Consider the following 19,794-nt stretch of genomic DNA (forward strand, 5'->3'; position numbering starts at 1 on the left):
ACTCATATATGAACCACTTCAGTTCAAGCTGGTGACCACCACCATGTGTAAAAAGCAGAGACAAGATCCTGAGGACACCTACTTACACCACCTGCCTCTAGTTAGAAATTCTGTCCATAAATATTATAAACAGAATTAATGACAGGGAAACTCTTGCGAAATTCAACACAATAAGCCAGATACCCCATGACATTGTAGAGGTGTGTCAACCAAGACAGCCCTACACTGAAAAAAGTGATATTGTCTCCTTTTAAATATAGCATATTATATTTTGGTATATCTTTTCAATTCAAATGAGTAATTCCTGTCTACATATATAATTCGAGTAACTCCAGAATACATTCCCTGCGTTTTAATCCAATAAATTTTAGTTAATTAAATGTAGCTCAAAATGCTTAAGTATGTTTTTCATAGCCTCCTGCTGGGCCATTTTGCGCATGCGTTAGGACAGGCCACCATTTTGCACGCGGACTGAAGAAGCGGACTCTTTGTGTGCTGCAAGCGGGCTCAAGTTAATCGCACAACTTCATATAAAGGTGGTCTAGCTTCGGTAAGTAAACCTTTTACGGTCGTTTTTGTTTTATTTTTTTACCTCAGTCAAAGCATGTTGACTCTTTAAGACGTGTGCACATGGAGAAAGAAGTCTAAGTAGTTGTACACCTCTGAACTTTGTCATGAATTTGACTTAAGCTAGCTATGTGCTCTATTAGCTACTGCTCTATTAAAAGAGTAATTGTATTGATGCGTTAAAATGTCATATGTTTTTAGCTTAGTTCTTGTGGCATACTTTGTACTAACAAATTATGGAACGAGGCAATTTCTCTGTAGTTAGCTGTAAAGTTCACTGTACAGTCGCCTGCAGTTTTAAGTGGAGAAATCGTCCCTCCCGCCACAACATTGGCATTAAGGAATAGTCGGGCGGGGGAGGGGGCTTCTGAACGCACCTGCACAGTCAGGGGTGCAGTAGGAAATAAGTAGGATTGGCGTTGCACAACGTCTTTTGTGCAGAAAAAAATAATGGTTGTAAACTGTGGAGGAGAATAACTCAGTGGTTGCCAAAAATGTGAGATCAAAAGGCACTGAGAGTGAGGTTTGTCAGAACTGAAATTAACTCAGAAAAGAAGTTGCTTCACTTGATAGAGCTGTTGAGTGCAAGACCTGTCAGCGGTCTGGTTTAGCATTTAAAGCCTCGCTACGTGCTTCCAAACCGCTGCATTTAATCTCAGAGAAAACTAACACAGAGAAGTAAAGCAAGTGTGTAAGTTCATCTCTTTATGTTTGCATAGTATTTCCATGTTGAGCTTAACAACCGATGTATGGAGCCACAGCTGGACTGGCTGTCGGAGTTTTGTATTGAGGGGGAAAGGAAGCGATTTGTTTTATACTTCAGCTAGAATGAAAAAAGACACAAAGCTGGAGTTATTCGGTGTCTTCATGCTGAACAGCTAAAACTTCTTCCCTCATTCTCCCCCCTCCCTCTCCTGTTGCTACTTCAATCATGAAACTGATCGATTATCAGGTGATCGGCTTTTCTGTCGCTAGTCTCTCTCATTTGTTAGTCACCCAGTTTGCGCTAGAAAGAGGAAAACGGCAGATAAACAACAGCAGCACGTTTAAGCTTGATAAGCTGTTACTAGAATTTTTTTAATATTACTTCTAGTATCCGCTTATGTTTTCTGGAGCCACAGCCGTAATAGCTGCTGGTCATGATAGTTTGGATATGTGGTGAGAAGGAAACATGAAGGTGAAACCAGGAGAAGTTTTTACTGAATCATTAGAGCTGAACAGGTAATGAAGAAACAGGTTTACATTTTAGGTCACATGAATGAGTTGAAGGGAAGTTATGAACTGTTTATGAGAGACAAATAACACCAGGATCCTTTTCTATGTAGCTGACATCTGGTAACTGTGCAGGGGCGGATCTAGCAAAGTTTTGCCAGGGGGCCAGGTAGGGCATTAACAGGGAAAGGGAGACACAAAGACATAATTTTCTTTCTTATTCTCATTTAAAATGTCTAGCTTTTAATAAATAATTATTCTAAATCTTACTACCAAAGTGGTGATCTGGTTAAATGTATAGAGATCCATTATTGTATGTAGTAAATATTAAGTCTAATATATGCCCTAGTAATAGTAGTACATATAGCACTTTTTCCTTTGGGAAGGTACGCTGTCTGCGCTGTCTGCAACTGTATTGAAGAAAAATGTTGAATCAAATTATTATAGAAAAATAATTGATTTCTGTGCATTAAAGTAGATTACGTCAATTAAGCATTATCAGGCGAAGGGTGCGGGGTGGTTTCCTAATATTTTTGCTGGGAGTTGGCAGTCCTATTAGTTAGTTTAATATTTCTATGTACTGTTTAGAATACCTGAATAAGGAGGATGGTGTAAGTTTTTTAGGTTGATCAGTATTGCTGAAGTATAAAATATTTTGGGTGCAGTGTATTTTTTGCATACAGGTATAACAGAATAGCTTTAATGTTTTGTTTTTAAAACTGAGTATGAACTTATACAAAATGCAGCAAAATATTTATAAAAACAGTTTTATTTATTATAAAATACACTATATCGGATTCATATCGGCATCGGCAGATAATCAAATTTATGATATCGGTATCGGACATAAAAAAGTGGTATCGTGCCATCTGTAGTTTGCACAGAGGCACAAGTAAGATTTGTTTTGTTACAAGGGAGTATCATGAAGTAATGCACTAATGGCTTGGAAACGGTAATTGTTTGTCTTTCTAAAGTTTTTTTTTTTTTATTTGTCTTCCTTTTCTGGCAGATTTTCTTCCCCTTATGTGTTACTGTTTATTCAAGAAGATGGTGTTATTTTGGTAAGTACATGCAAATTCCTTACATATTTATCACAACAGTATTTGTCACAGTATTGCAGGGACAAGTTTATCTATCTCATCTTAAGGGTTCTTGTGATTATTAATATTGATATTAATTAATATCAATTAATATATATGATTAAATTTCTTTTATCCAGGACAAAAGAAAAAAAAAAACTTGCGAAAGTGAAATGAAAAACAGGAATTTAGTTCTTGTGAGTTAAGAGGATGCAGAGCATAGGGTTAGATGGACGTGGATCATTCACTGTGGTGATCCCTGAAGGAAACAGCCAAGAGAAAAAGGATCAGATTGCAAAAAAAAATGTGGTTTGTTTGCATACATGAGTCTTTACGGTACCCACAGGACTCCTGAAGTATAAGTACTCTGAAGTTTGCAGAGCAATTTCAGAGATGTTTGGGGCTTACATGGCAAGCATGTTTTTAGTTGCACATCTAAATTTTCTCTGCTCTCTGTTGCTGATGGCAGAGTTCTGCCCCGCTGACCTCACAGGTGAGACACTCCCACCAGTGGACAAAGAGCACAGGAAAATGTGTTGCCAACCACCTGAAACAGACAAATATCTGCTTTTTAAAACCCTTTAAACCCGTTAAATGGACTGATGCCATTCATTTCTTCTTTGATTAACAGTAGTAACATCCTTCATGCACTGTATACTAACCCATATGATAATCATGCTTTATGAAGTGATGGCAATTGCATTGTAGCATTTAATGAAGAAGTAACAAAATAATCATACCAATGATTAAGCACCAGTCTTCTTTTTTTCTGTGTGTGTGTGTGTGTGTGTGTGTGTGTGTGTGTGTGTGTGTGTGTGTGAGATACAGGTAAATGCTGAATTCCAGTGTATTACAACACTTCAACTGGAGATGACCTTCGCGGCACAGTTAGACAGAATTACACCTCAGTTGATGACAGTTTTCCAGAAGAAGGGCGGTGTTTCTGGGCAGAAACTTGCCCACCACTTGCAGATCATGCAAGAGGTAAATCTGAATATTGCAAATTCTATTTGGATTTCTTTTGTCTTAAGTGGCAGGTCACTGGTGAGTCCAATAAGCCGTTTTAGGTGACCAGCCAAGCAATCTAAATTTTGAAATTTCATATATAAATTTTATTTACTATGTTTGAACTGACATATGATAAAATTTACTTATTGCGAATGTCAGACATTGTTCTTTTTTCCAAATTGGTTTAATCAGCAACTCTCTTTAAACAGGCTGAAAGTGATGTTAAAGTGAAAAGGGAAGCAGTTCTCAGGGCACTTTGCCTCTACCTTGGTGAAGAGGACGGAAGCCTTATTCGGGAGTTCTTTGTAAGTCATTTAAGTCATTGTAAGCAAGTCATCTATACACACACTTTTTAGATAGATATCTGTGTGTGTGTGTATTACACACACACACACACACACACACACACACAAACGACTAGATTGGAATTTAATTGTAGAGTTAATTGTTTTTTCTTTTACCTTTTTATTAAATGTTTAGGACATTGAAGGAGATGATATCCAGAGAGACCTGAAGAAGCACACCATGGGCATTTATGTCATCAACAGGGAGGATGGACAAAATGGACATTATGATGACATTGGAATATTTGTTGAAGGGGAGATAGTCATGGACAACATTGGATCTCTGGCGCAAGCTTGTGCATTGATGCTTGGAGTAATCTATGCACTAAACCTAGCCTTCCCCAAGGAATTGAAGGACTATTATGAATTCATTTAGAAAGTGTTGATGGGATTCGATGGTGAAAAGCTCTCCCCCAAAGTCTTTGGGCTGAAGAACAAAATTGCTACTGGATAGGAAGATTTCTAAAATAACACATCAAGAGAATGCTGTTATGTAAATTACCAATGACTGGTGCTCTTGTGAATAGGAGTGAAACTCTTGTACAACCATCATTTGTTCTGTGTTATGTTTCGATTGAACATTTTAACTTTCAATAATGAATGTTTCACGTGTGGTACATTTGAGTAGCTTGAAGAGCAACTTTGTAATTATTCAGTTATAGCTGCTGCCCTGCGTATAATCAGTGTTAACTCAACCGGATAAAAAAAACCCATTCATGATTACCACACTGCAGCACACTGGTAACACTTTAAAGACTATTAATTGTTTTGAAGCGAGTATGTTAGGTCAGAAAATATGTAAAACATTCAGAATCTTCAAGGAAGGACTAGAATGGAAAGACAGTGGTCAATAAGCAGTAAGGAAAACACAAGTTTAATTTTAAGTCTAATTACCTTATTAAAATGCAATTTCTAAATATGGATCGCAGAACAGCAAGTCTGAAACTGGTTAGTTTGTGGATGCATCAGTTTCTAATTGTGATACATTATACTGCTGGTAGTGTTTTATTCTTTTATGTAAGGAGTTTGTTTTTTTTTTTCTTTTTTAGAGGAAGAGAAACATTGGTTAACATTTCTCTTGTCTGTTGTTTCTGTTTTGTTTGAATACAGCTTTTTAAAGCTACTAGTTCATAGGCAAAAGTTTTGTAATTTGTATTATACAAATTGCAGCAATTTCCCTTAGAGATGTGGATTCTTATTCTGTTTGCAACAAATTTTGCATTAATAAATGATGTGAAAGAATGTTGTAGTTTTCATTATTGACGTTTTTAAAAACTACAAATCAGGGTAAGCAATATTTTTTAAGTAAACTTAACTTAATTGAAATAGAGAGAAATTAACAATTTGATTGATTTGAATATAAGTTTGGGACATAAGTGTAAAGGAAACAAATTATTCTGGTACATTTAACACGACCTTAGTTGGACTTACTAATAATATTTGACTAAGACGTATCCACAACAGTTAAGTTAAAGTAGCTTAAAAATATATGTTGGTTTTACTCGCTTAAATTAAATTCAGTGTACTTAAAAAATATTTCTGGATTCAAACAAATTTATTTCGTGCAACCACTTGTCATAAAAAAATTGAGTAAATTGAACAAAACATTTTTTTCAGTGTACAACTTCTAAAGCAAATCATCCACCCAAGGGGGCCTGTCACTGAGAAGTTTTAAGTACCTGACCTCATTCCCAGTGATGGCCGAGTTATCCCCTTCATCACCAGACTCTGAAAGGCATATAAGTGGGATTGAAGAGATCCTCAAAGTATTGAAGAGATTCCCAAAGGATGTGAGCTTCCCCTACAGTCCCACAAGCTAACCAAGCCCAATAGGACTCCTTCTTCAGCTACATGGCTCCCTTCATTTCCAGTGTCCATCATTCGGTTCGGTGCAACCACCTTGCAGTTCTGTGCAGCTGGTTCAACAATGACGGTGCATAACATGGTCCATTCATCGTCAGCGTCCTCAGAATGCTGTCAAAGACCTACTGGAGGTGGAAATGGATGATCTCACAGACTGGGGCAGCCCACTATCACTATACGTTTGGATGTTCCAGGCCTGTCCAGTGTCTTTCCCACCACCCAATCTAACTACCAGGTAATAGTCAGTGGACTCTTCTTCACCCAAGTATCCAAAACATATGACCAAAGATTTGATGATACAACTACAAAATGGATCAGCTTGCTACATAGGTTGTCTCAGTGCCAGGAGCCCAAAAGAACTCACTTATGCTTGAAGAAGGTGTTCTTTATGGATAGACTGTGGTTGACACAAAAGTCCAAAAACAGAACACCACTCAGATTAAGATCAGGTAGGCCATTCCTACTGATGACGCCACTCCAGGTCTCACTGCCATTGCCCATGTTGAAGTCTCCGACCAGTGACAATGGAGTCACAAGGTGGGGCACCCTCCAGCACCATAAGTAGTGACTCCAAGAAAGCTTAGTACTCTGAACTTTCATCTGGCACAAAAGTGCAGACAACCCTCTTGCCCAGTGGAAGAAACCCCAACATATAGGCAGTGACTGTGGGAATACAACAATCCACAGAAGGGTGGACCCATGTCACTTCTGGTTTGACCCCAGGCTGGCTCCCTTAAGCTAGAGCTCAGCAAACTGACACTCTCCCTCAAGCACTCTCCTGAAGCCAAGTTCAGTGGCAGGGCATAAGTAACTGTCCTGGGCAGAGTAAAAATGGTCTCTAGATGTTTTTCATTTTCCCATACGTGTAATGTGAATTGCCCTTTGTCTGGCTTATCACCACTTTGCCTTGTGAAACCCTACCTGAGGCATAAGCCCCCAGCAACATAACCCCAGGGATTATTGGGACACACACAAAAAAAACATGACAAGGTGGTGATTCACAGAAGGAAGCTCACAGACAGAAGGTGCCAGTTATTAGTTGCCACTTAAAACATCACAGCAAATAATGATGAACATGAGGTGTATCGAGGGCCATTAATGTCAGTAATGTCAAGGGTACATAGAATGGTGAAATGTATGTCTGGGGATTATGAGATTAAACCAAACCAAAGTGCAGAAATATTGATCCCAGGAGGGAGAGAAGGACTTGTTTGACCAGCTTTGCTTAAATTTATAGTAAAGTCATATGTAGGTGTGCACAAATCAAACTAGAAATTCATCTGGACTTATCATCACACAAAACAGCATGCTGTAAGGAGTTAAACCCATTCTTATTTTAACCAATTAAAACAACAATTAAAATATTTCCTTGGAACATTTTATAAATGTCACATGTACAGAACTGCTTAATGAAAGCAAGACTTATAGGCAAGCCCTTTATACAACATTTTATAATTGTATAATGAATACCCTGTATAAATGGCATTTACTTTGAGCTGGTAAGTTAAAGAAAAAAGAAAAAGTTACCATGTTAGTTATAGAGTTTTTTGGCCACTTGGGGCTCAGCACATTACTCCATTGCAACAACATATGACACGTGTGTCATCATCAGTTGTCATCATGAAATTACAGTAATCTTCAGGGTAACAAATACAGGTGTTTAATTTGCACTGACCTTTTGTGTATGTGCATACACCATCATCGCCTACCTGTGTTCATACTGCTTCAAAGTACACATTGATGGATTCACCTCTTCTCATAGAAAATCAATCAGTTACTGAGTGGAACCTAAACAAATAGAGCTGTTATGACTGAGTTTCCCATTACGGTCCTGTCTACAAATTCTAGCCTTGCTACACCTTGTTACACCTACACACAAAGACACACAGTAAACCATGACTGGTGAACCAACTAGGAAGTGGTTTCTACATTTGATAGAATGGGATAAAAAAGCAGAGCAAGGTCAAAGGGGAAGCTGAACACTAAAGCTGGTTACAGACCAATATAATTTCAGGTTAATTAACAGTAAGGTGTCACACACACACAGACACGCACACACGCATACTCAAACACTATGATGCTGAACATTAAAGGGAAAAAAAAGCCTTAAAAAAGCACAAGTTAATTTTGCTCAGATAGTTAATCTCTTTCTTTCTCCTTCTCTGAGACACACACACACACACACACAGTAGGCTCTCATACAGAAACCGTAAGACACTCTATCACAAGTCTCTCATCTTAGTAGGTACCGCTGTGTCTTTTTTCCATCTTGGTGTCCCTGCCTGTCTCTGTATTGCTCTCTTTGCCTCCCTTTCTGTTTCTCAGCAATTTCTGCTGTATCCTCTTTCACACCTTCATCCTCTCCCACTCACTCTGCACCTCTTTTTTTGCCTCTCATTCCCTCTAAGCAGTCTTTCCTAAAAACCCCTTTCATGCTTTCACCGCTCTCTCTCTCTGCACATTTTCCTCACTCTCTAAAGCCCGTTTTGATTCCCTCTCTCTCTCCCTCTCTCTCTCCCACCCACCCCCCCCTATCTCTGTCATATTCTTTTCTCTGCACCTGGCCATGACTCTTCCCCCATCACTGTGGTTTCCCCTCTCCACCTCTCTGACAGCTTCACATTAATCATTCCTATATCCCCAGGAAGACTCACCTTCTTCAACTCTAGCTCTTTCTCTCCTTTTTCTTCTGCATGTATCTTTGTCTCACTCGCTCTCCCGCTGTCACGTTTTCCCTACAAACTGCTTCTTTCATTCTTTTTTATCACTTCTCATCAAATCCCTATTTATGTACGTGCAACAAAAACGCTAGCACCCATCTCCCAGTTGTATTAACTTATCACATGTGGAATACGCTTCCCAAGTTTTGCATTCGCTGAAGCAGCAGCGGAATGGCAGTGTGTGTGTGGCAGAATGATTTATTCGAAGTAAGAGAATATTATGGGAAAGTCTTCAGACCAAAAATAGCACTGAGTTTAAAAAAAACAAAAAGAGAACACAAGTGGCTGCTTTGGTGTGGGTGTGTTGCCTCAAGTATTGGTGAGACAATGAAATATTATCCTTTTTAACTGGTGTGAGTGAAACATCCACAAGTTTTATGGCTCTTTGAGATGGCAGGACACTACACAGCTCTTTTTAAGACTCTGAAGACATAACAAGAGAACTTGTTACTGCGTTTCAAGATGGCACCTCATTAATTTCCAGTAAAAGTTGCTCAGCCAGCACATGCTGGCTTTCAGGCATTTTAACCCACTTAGCATGTGCAATGTTGTTCCTCTCCACCTGAGACAGTTGAGAACTGGTGTTTGGCATTCATGTGTTTTTAAGAAAAGTGTATCATTTGACTTTGCCAGTACCAAGTTGGGCTACTGTGCAAAAAACATTTGAAACATTTTTTCGTGAATGCATTTTAAAGACTATACTCAATCATTCTTGTTGCAAAGTAATTCACTGGAAATTTTCACTTGCTTGTAGCTGATTGACCGTTGCAGTTGGTTGCTTTACTACAATTTCATGTACACTACTTTTTTGACTTTAAACTGTGCTCTCATAAAAATGGATACAGCAGCCATACTGATAAAACAGCAGATACCATTCTCTGAAGCCAGTTCTCAATGCTGTGAACCCATTTATTGAATCAGTCGCTCCCTTTGGCAAACCTTGACAGCTTTCATCTACTTAGATGCAATTTGCAGATCTAATTTACTCTTTCTGCAAAACTTTAAACAAAGTCTCACTCGCTAAAACACATTTTCACTGTGCCACACTTGTGATGCACATTGGTAACCACAGGTGGCATAAGTTAAACACAATTACAGCACAGCTGTCACTGCTTACACAAAATGATGCAAAAGTGTTCACACCTGTTGGCAATGATGCAATTAAACCAATATATACTAGTTCAGAGTGCACAGGCAGCACCAGAAAGTTGAAGTTTAGTACAAAAATGGATGGAAACCATCTGGGGGACAGGAGGATGATGAGATTAATATAAGCATGTAGGAGTGCATGTGAATTTTGATGAGGAGAAAGAGGGCAACAAGAAGAGCAAGACCAATAATAGTAATTGCAGATAAAATTCAAGCAACTGTGATAGATAACGATCTCATCCATGGAATGGCAATGAGGTAAGAAGGACAAAGAGTACAACCCAGTCACAGCACACTCTCTGCGGCTACCATAATCAGAAGATTGAGAGAGAAAAAAACCTTTCTGTGTTCTTCTAACAGCAAATCAGTTGATGAAATAGTTACTGAGGACAATGTTAGTTTTGGAGGACTCGACAGTTCACTACGCAACAACACTGACTACCCTTGAGGAAGAGTCAAATAAAAGTTTACGTTATCCATTTAAATCAATTGAGGTAAATGCTTTTCATTTGCATTATATCTGTGCAATGCGTTATTTCTTACAATAATTAAAGTGTGCATTGTCTAATTGCCACTGTCAGTTTTTCAAGCAGTCTCTAATAAATGGCAGTATTGTTTTTCTTTAAGTTTCTTTGATCTGATGACATTGTTTGATGTTCATAAACATGTAGTTTAAAAAAAGGTGAGAGTTATCAAAAAAATTCTTTGCTTTACTATTTTCTTTTTCGTTTGTTTCAAAACACTTATGCAACGTTTCTGATGGTCACTGGCTGAAACGAATAGTCAAAATGGAAATGAAACTCGTAATAACTGAGAAATTGCAGGAAATCAAACACTGGCACTATCAAATGCCTAAGACAAAACATCAGACAGCCATTCATTTCCTTTCCTCATAGGCGTTTTCAACAGTCTCTTTCACACACATTTGTTTTATGGTTCTCTCTTATGCTCTTTAACACTGTCTAATCCCTGATTAGTAGAGGAAGAGGGCGTTTAATGCTTGTCTCCACTTGTCTGCTGCTGAACTGTGACACATAAAAATGCTTACAACTGCACAGGCATACACTCGACACACAGACTTGCTCTTGCACAAAAGGAAAACCAGGTTCACACGCACACAAACCTACTCTGCTCCTCACTAATGTTTCACGTCTCTTTCTCTCTTTTTGCCAAAACAGGTACTTGAAAAGAATTTAACAGTATCCAGTGAGTGCAACCCAACATTCAAACAATGCGTTTACCCAAGAGAGAAAACGCATGTTAAAAGAGAAGTCATCCCAACATAATTGTACTAATTCTTCCAGGGATGCTTTTGTCAAAGTTAAAATACGCTATAAACAAGCAGTGTAATTATGTTTAGTAGAATTACTGTGATGTGGAAATTCCCTCACCATGGGAGAAAATGGGATGAAGAAAGGCAGGGAGCAAGGCTATTGCCCAGAGCCTGAATTTGGCAAGGGATCATGCTTATAGAGTAGTGGCGCTTACGTTTTTTTTGCCCAACCTCACAGTCTTGCTTCACTTCCTAAAAATGTTCAAAAATTTGCAGCTGATCTTTCCTGAGAGGAGCGATAGAGTTCTTCCCAACTTGCTGGGGAAGAGCCAAGTCTAAAACAATCTGCTGGTAAATGGTCTACCATCAGGGAAGACAGAACAGAGACAGTGCCAGTTGGACTCAATTAAGGGTTGTTTTCACTGAGGAGGCCAACTATTTAGAGGAAAAGTGGGGGATTAACCCATGAAAAATCACTTCTCTCAGCATTTAGTCTGTTCTGAAACTGCATGACAGGCAGGCAGAACACATTAGCAATAAACGTGGTACATATACAGCAAAAACAGAAAAACGGATTGTTGAGAAGTACCAAACTGACATACAAAAAAAAGTTACACGTATTGAGCAAAGTAAAAACAGCGCTTGAAATGTCACTTGATGAGCAGTGATATTTTTCATTTCCCATATTGAATAAAGTAATTACAGTGGCGTCCAATCAGCAGAAGTGGTGGAGCACTGGAGAGCTGACAGATTGCTATCTGTTTGACAGAGGCAAGTCAACAACACCTCTATCTTCACTCACATTTCCCCTGATGCCACAACACTTTATCTCTTCATTAACAACTGATAGGAGATGGGCCATGACAGTTAATTGCATCACTGGGATATGTGAGTGTGCACGCGTATGTGTGTGAGTGTGTGTGCTTTAACAGGTCATCACCATCAACTGCTGTGGCGTGCAATTTTGTGCTACTGTATACATTTGGGATTTAGGATCAGATGTGCACGTTGCATGTGCAGGGCTTACCTGTGAGGATGAAATGTTTCTACCGGACTGTCTCCTCTCTTTTTCCTTTTATCAGTCCTCTTCCTCCCCTCATTATATCATTTCCACACCTCTCTCCTCCCCTCCAGTCCCTTTCGTCACTGCTATCGTAACCTGAGGGTGTCTACGTCCCACGATGCATTGCAATCCGTCGGCTCGCCTGGTGGGTGATGGAACTGCAGTGACATCTACTGAGAGGAGAGAAGAGGAGAGGAGAAAAGAGGAGAGGTAAAAATGGACAGATGAGCCACTGTATTATTGAAAATCCAAGAGAAGTCACAACTAAGCAACTCCCCCTTGAACCTTTACTGCCAAGTATTCAACTCGGTTATTTAATATCAGCACCTTTCTAAAAAAGGGGGGGAAACCAATTGAAATTTCCCCTCCTTTTTCCAGATTTTTGTTCCTCAGCCTACTTTTGTGTGCAGATAATTGCTTCTCTTTAGTAACAGCAGCTCAGAGATGATTTTTATTCTAGTCAGCACGCTTTGATACAGGCTGTCTGTGTGTTGTGTAATTATTGTCTTAGCCACTGGCTGTCAAACCCCATTACGTGAGGTCAAGCTTAAATGACTATCCTGAGCTGATGACAATAATTTGATGACAGACACACACACATTAGTGAGCAATGTACTTACCAAAGCACGCACAGATATGTTTATGCACAAAAACACACACTGACCAAATTCACGCTGAGCAACACAGACAAATGAACATGTACTCATGTGTGCTCGTTAATACAAATGAATGCACAGTGGGAAATTTACCTTTTGACAGGAACCTATACCATGAATAATTCAAGATGTAGTTTAAATAAACTATTTTATTGTCTACTGAGTCATACGTGAATTTGAAATACATTTGTATGTGCAGGCAGCCATCATGTAATTATAAGGGCAGAGTGCTATCCATACAAAGATACAGCTTGGGTGAAGTCTGTTTTAATTCTCATCCCCTTTTTGCAGATTAAATCCCAAAGGTTTTATGCAGTTTAAAACACGAAGTCAAAGGAGCTTGCAAAGAAAAGCGTCTGGACTTCTTTAAGTTACTTGAAGACGTTTCACCTCTCATTCGAGAAGCTTCTTCAGTTCTAAGGTCAAATGGTGGAGAGTCCCAGATATAAACCTAGTGGGAGTAACCCCCCACAGAGGGACAAAAGGACCCCTGATGATCCTCTAATCGCCTGAGCCAAGGTGTGAAACTGGGTGTGGGTCCCAATCAGCCAGAGTTTCGGGTGTGTTCATTGTGAAACCTGGCCCCACCTTATCATGCGAATTCCTGAGATCAGATGGTCCAGGATGTGAGTGGGCGTTAAGGCGTCTGGGAAGGGATCTCAAAACTGGATTATAGATGGCAGAGAGTTGGTGTCGTAAACCACCGCCTCTGTTCAAAGATGGTCGCTCACAGTGGAGATAGATGGCTTCTTTCACTCCTCTTTCAAACCATCTGTCCTCTCTGTCCAAAATGTGAACATTGGCATCCTCGAAAGAGTGTCCTTTATCCTTAAGATGCAGATGGACTGCTGAGTCTTGTCCTGTGGAGGTGGCTCTTCTGTGTTGTGCCATGCGCTTGTGAAGTGGCTGTTTGGTCTCTCCAATGTAGAGGTCTGGGCATTCCTCGCTGCACTGTACAGGATACACTGTACAGCATACACCACATTGTTAAGTCTGTGTTTTGGCGTTTTGTCTTTCGGGTGAACCAGTTTTTGTCTGAGCGTGTTGCTGGGTCTGAAATGCACTGGGATGTCATGCTTGGAGAAGCTTCTCGGATGAGAGGTGAAACGTCTTCAAGTAACTTAAAGAAGTCCAGACGCTTTTCTTTGCAAGCTCCTTTAACTACGATGACCTGGATGACTGAGAACCTTCACAGACATATTTAAAACACGAAACACTTTCTTGTCACTGTCTTGTCCTTTTGTGTGGCATGTGAGACTCTTAACTCCGTATTCAAGAGCAATCAGAAACATAAATGGTGAGAAGAAAAATGAAACAAAAATGTGTACTAAAAAAAGCAAAAAAAAAAAAGCAAATTGTCGAAGACATCAGCGGGAAGTACTGAATCTTGTGAATTCAACTATTTAAACTAACAGGTTTAGCGTAGTGAGACATATTAAATAAATACAAATCACAGTCAGTATAAAATGATCTGGCAATGAGCACTTAACATCAGAAAACACACACATCCTGAAAGAGACTGAAGTCGCCAGAATAGTCAACAGGTTTTGAAATTTTGATTTTTTTTTTTCCCCAAAACTGCTTTGTTAAAAAATTTCATATGCAAAGCAAAAATTCCATATGAGTCTCACAAATAATTTCTTTGCTGATTAACTGAATGTATAAAGAAGTGTAACATACATCCAGGTCCATTTCTGGACAATGACCATTTTCATATATTGCCTTAGTGGATCCACATGAGTGGATTTTAAATTACCCAAGATGTGATGTCAAGCACAGACTTTAAGATTTAATTCAAGGAGGTTAACAAAAATACTGCATTAAGATTTTAGGAATTAAAGCCATTCTTATTCATAGTCCCACATTTCCAGAGCCTTAATTTTTATTGAAAAATTGACTGAGCAAAAGGTGCAAGGCCAGGTAAGGTCTGTTCATTCACTATTCCACTTGGGAATAAGCAGAGAAAAGATCTGTAGATGTGTTAAACTGGCATTTGGTAGCTGTTTACTGGAACTCTCAATATGAGGTCTAAAGAGAAGTCAGTGCAAGCGAAGGAGGCCATCATTAGGCTGACAAACCAAAATAAACCTATCAGAGGGAGAAAGTGAAAATACAGTACTTTCGGAGGGGCCAAATCAACAATCTGGTAAATTCTTAAAAAAGAGGAATGCACTGGGCAACTCAGCAACACTAAAAGGTCTAAAAGACCACAGAAAACAACCGAAGTGGATCATTACAAATTCATAACAAGAACACTTGAGGAGGTTGTCAGAATGTACAATCAAGAGCCACCTTCATGAAAAAGAGTAAGTAGGCCAGATTACACTTTAGCAGTAAACAATGAATCTGCAGTATTCTTTAAAACATATATTTTGACAAATTTAACCACGATTAATTTGCACTAGATTGATGGGAAGAGAAAAGTATTGAAAGGAGAGAAACAGCTTATGACCTGTATCACAGCACCACATCATCTGTCAAACATTGTGCAGGCAATGGGGATGCATGGTTGTCAGTAGAATCGGGTCAACATATTTATTGATGATGTGACAGCTGATAGAAGCAGCAGGATGGATTTTGGCGTTTACAAGGCTGTTCTCTCTGTTTAGTGAAATACTGCAAAATTGATTAGACAGCAATTCACTGTGCAAATTGATAATTACCCAAAGCCAACTGCGAAAAGCACTCAAGAGTTTCTCAAGGCAAATAAATGCATATTCTTTAATGGGCAACCAATTTACCTGACCTAAACCCGACAGACCATGCTTTTCAGATACTGCAAAAAAAACTGAATGCAGAGAGACCCATAAACAAGCAGCAATAGAAGGAAGCTCCAGTAAAGGGCTTGCAGAGTATCTCAAGGGAGAAAACACAGCATTTGGTGATGGCATTGGTTCTTGACTTCAGGCAGGCATTGACTGCAATCCCTAAACAGTTAATGAAATATTTAAAAAAACAAAACAAAAAACTAAATAACAGCCAAAGAAAAAGGGAAAATTCAAAAGCTTTACTAGGAGGTGAATCTCCAAAATGCTATACTAATCCTCATTAACAATATTAATATGTAAACATTGAAGCAGAAAGAATGCAGTTTTGCCATGATTTTCACGCAGTCTAAGTTATAGCTAGCATGCCTATTCAATCTCGCATTTGCCACCAGGTTAAGATCCATAGAAACCTTAGCTGTGGTGAGTAACATTTCCATAGTACAAATGCTATTCTGAGTGCATCCACACCTATAGTACTCTGTGCATTAGGAGTTTATAGCATGCAATATAACAACAGTCTGATCTATATGTTAATATCTATTTCCGTCCTGAGGGGCCTGTTCATTTTACAAAGTGTCTGTAGCAGGTGTAGCCCTGTCTATCTGTGACCAATGACACCAGGACACATGTCAAATAAAACTATATTACCTTTGATATATTGGCAGGATTATAAGACACGGAGCAGAGATGGACAACCATGTCAGAGGTGGAATAAAAGGTAGGAAAGAGAGAGTCAGAGAGGAACATGTTGGTGTTGCACTGAGAAGGGAACAAAAAGGCATGACAGGAGAGGGGCAAACACAACAGTGGCAGTTGTAAAAGGGGAATGTCTTAATTTAAAAAGAATTCTGATGGATAATAGAGGACAATGTTGAGGTAGAATGAGAAGCAAAAAATTACATAGGAGATGTGAGAGAAAAACAACTTAGAAAGGGAAGAGTGTTTTTCATATAACAGAGAAGAGTGGACAGTAGCTGTTGGACCAGAATAGTCCATCATGTTGCCTTTTTATTCAGATACATACACACACACACACACACACACACACACACACACACACACACACACACACAGGAAAACACCCTGAGTACTTAAGGTCAAAGACTAAGTTAGACTTCTTGCATATACAATTATTTATGATTATGTCTTTAAAGAAAAGAAAAAAAAGGTATTGTCCAGCAATATATTAATTCCAATTTCAGAAAGTCGGAAGGAAAAACTCCTTTTTAACAGGAAGAAACCTACAGCAGAACCAGGCTCAGGGAGGAGCACCCATTTGCATATTATATTCATTATATTCAGCAAAATGAGTGTCAGAAAAAGTAAATCTATTCTCTCAGTGGTCTTCAGTCTTTTTTTCCAAGTAACGAGTAAAGTAAGGGGTTGCAAAAACGGTAATTAGATTACCGTTACTTTCCCGTAAGCACACTGCGTTACCGCGTTACTAAAACCGTGAATTTTTTTGCGAGAATGTCTCACGACAGTGACGTAAGCGAGTGCGATTTTAGTGACAAGAGCTGTGTGCAGATCAACAATGGATCAACAATATCGAGTGCGGGAGAGAGTATGAGCCTGCAGCGTTTAAAGCGTGGAAGTACTGACCTTACTTTGAGTTTGATTCCATAAAAAGTGACAAAAACATTAGTGTCCGTTGTGCGTGGGAAGAAAACTTCTTTTTACAGCAAAAAAACCCCTAAACTTCCAAGCAAGCACCGAGTGCGCTATGACCTAATGGAAAATTCACCTAGAAACTCCCGGATTCTTCCACTGACCATTGCGGCACACCTGCACCAGGGCAAACCTCCTATGGCGTTATTTTTGTGCCACTATTCTGAGCGCACGTAAAGAAAAATTGAGCGCACGTAAAAATAATTTGCAGTTGCAAGTGTTGCATTTTGAGGCGAAATTTATTTTGAGCAAAGAAAAGCTAAATTTGAGTGAACAAACTTCATTGCTGCGTGCAAAAAATGTATTTCAGTGTTTGCTATTATCCATACACACGCACAATAGCAGCCCCACTCGCTCAGTTTTTGCATTTGCGCTTGCTGGCAATGTGTTGCTTGCGCTCTCAACATTTCTGCCCGTGCGCGCTCAACTCTTTCTCTACACCGTTATATTTGTGCCACAAAACCAGCCAATCACAGACTTGGATTCAAAAAAATCTGATTGGCTGTTTTGGTCTCCAATCAGCTCGAAGTGACGAAATGCAATATTGCAGAATCTATTTAGTCCAAAACTCAAATGAGGCAGTGGCAGAGGAACACAGAGTGGCGGAGTTTGAAATATTACTCTTTCTGGGTCACAAAATAAACTTTTAAGATATTTTCATGCGTGAATGTTGCTTTGTAGTGATGGCCAAATGAAGCTTTCTGAAGCATTGAAGCTTGTATTGAAAAACGGTTCATTACTTGAAGCTTTTCAACACAGTCTTCTCTGGTGACATCTGGTGGCCAAAAATAAGAAGAGCAGCTTGAATCCACAATTAAAACCAACTGCTTCGTAATGATTGCCCACTCTACAGAATGGAATTCTGTCTGATATTGGGCCACCGTTGTGTTGCTTTAAACGTGTGTTTTTTGGGGTGACAAAAATGTTATTTATTTCTTTAATAAATAATTTTGACCAGTAAACTTTCCTTGTTTAAACATGCACCATGGTGTGGTCTTTCTTTGCTTGTGACGTCTTGATGTTGGTAAATACAATAAATGAAAAATACCACGTTACATATAATATACATATAATAATGTACAACACATTGGTCGTGTCCAAATTCATGGGCTGCATCCTACTGAGTCCGCATTTGTAGACCGATTACGTCACAGCAACGCGCCAAAGGCTGTCCAAATTTGTAGACTCCTCTGAATGCAGCCGACAAATGCGTCCTCCTTTTCCCCGAATTTGAAGGATGGGTTGGGTGTGTCCTTCGTGGCCTACCATATCCCAGAATTCATAGCGCGGCCCAGCCAAACTTCAGTTTCCAACAATGGCGGCCGCTACTAAGTTTTAAAATTACTCATACTAATTTTTCTGGGTCACAAAATAAACTTTTAACATATTTTCAGGCGAGAAAGTAGTTGTGTAAACATCAAATATCTGCTCGGTTTATCAAGATATCGCATATTTGCAAAAGTGCTTCGACGTTTTCGGAGACGTCTGCTACCCACCAGCTCCATAGCTAGCCGGGAGCTCGAGGATTACTGATGCGGCCAAGAACAGCACAACTCCCGGCACATCATTTTCAGATCACCGCGGACTGAGTTTATTAAACTCCACCGAGACAGCGGTGACGCTAATCAGAAGGCTAGACCGTCCAATTTCACGGTCGTTTACTTCCGGCCTACCCGACCTTCTGAGGTCCCGGCCCACGTAGACCGTGAAGGCCGGGTCCTCAGGAGGATGCAGCTCATGAATTTGGACACAACCATTATGGAGTATGCTTCTGCTGTGAGGTCCCGCCTCCATGTAGTTATGCAGTTAATCGCTAGATGGGTATTTTTATAAATAATATTACATTAGGGAAATTTTCCTATACATATTTTTGACCTGGGGGTAGAATTGATTGTGAACTGGAAAGGGAAAATGTTTATGAACTTGCAAATTAAAAACATGCATTTAAGGTAACCCTTTTCCATTTGTAGATTTTTGACATTTTAAGTTTTTCCCGTTGTCAGATAAAATAAACACGCACAAAACAAAAGCAAACAACAAGAACACAAAGCTGGAAAACCAAGCCGATTGACCAAAATCAACTCAAAATACTTCCACACAGCAGAAACTCCTCTATTCCTCGCTTGCTCCAAATCTCTTAGTAAAAATATCAGTAGTTTGCTATCTGTCACCATCAAACACTCCACAAATCCCGCGAATGATTCGCTTCCTTATAAACCATTGAATCAGATACCAAAGCAGTTAGGTTCTAAATGAAGCTTCGGACGTCACTGATCACCTGACTCTGGCCAAACGAATCAAGCTTCGACACAGTGCTTCTGAAGCAGTGTGTTGATTTTTTTGACACACGCACCAGAGCGTCAGCTTCAAGCAGGCCATCACTATTGCTGTGTAAACTTCAAATATCTGCTTGATTCATCAAGA

The 19,794-nt window shown here is 39.4% G+C and overlaps 2 protein-coding genes across 6 annotated transcripts in view; one reads left to right on the plus strand and one right to left on the minus strand.

Annotated features, from left to right (window-relative positions):
* The window catches only part of LOC147314283 (uncharacterized), an 89,567-nt gene that overhangs the window by 38,978 nt on the left and 30,795 nt on the right, over positions 1–19,794 (minus strand). For all 3 annotated transcript variants that reach the window (XR_015124629.1, XR_015124630.1, XR_015124628.1), the window contains one exon: positions 12,243–12,451. The gene's annotated coding sequence lies outside the window, so the exon portion shown is untranslated. The remainder of the gene's footprint in view (positions 1–12,242; positions 12,452–19,794) is intronic.
* LOC147314284 (uncharacterized) lies at positions 423–5,452 on the plus strand. 3 transcript variants are annotated; one of them, XM_086261100.1, is made up of 5 exons: positions 423–550; positions 2,789–2,840; positions 3,681–3,842; positions 4,076–4,171; positions 4,347–5,452. In XM_086261100.1, the coding sequence occupies exons 3-5, from the start codon at positions 3,729–3,731 to the stop codon at positions 4,584–4,586; spliced, it is 450 nt and encodes a 149-aa protein (XP_086117226.1). In that variant the 5' UTR covers positions 423–550; positions 2,789–2,840; positions 3,681–3,728; the 3' UTR covers positions 4,587–5,452. The 3 variants fall into 3 exon arrangements, with proteins under 3 accessions (XP_086117226.1, XP_086117225.1, XP_086117224.1); XM_086261099.1 differs by having other exon boundaries at positions 3,687–3,842; XM_086261098.1 differs by having other exon boundaries at positions 2,789–3,842.

The sequence above is a fragment of the Aulonocara sp. 'chitande type north' Nkhata Bay genome, linkage group LG14 (genome assembly GCF_057382095.1).
Source record: "Aulonocara sp. 'chitande type north' Nkhata Bay isolate Kocher_YH1m ecotype deep benthic linkage group LG14, A_spYH_male_GT1.1, whole genome shotgun sequence".
NCBI lineage: Eukaryota > Metazoa > Chordata > Actinopteri > Cichliformes > Cichlidae > Aulonocara > Aulonocara sp. 'chitande type north' Nkhata Bay.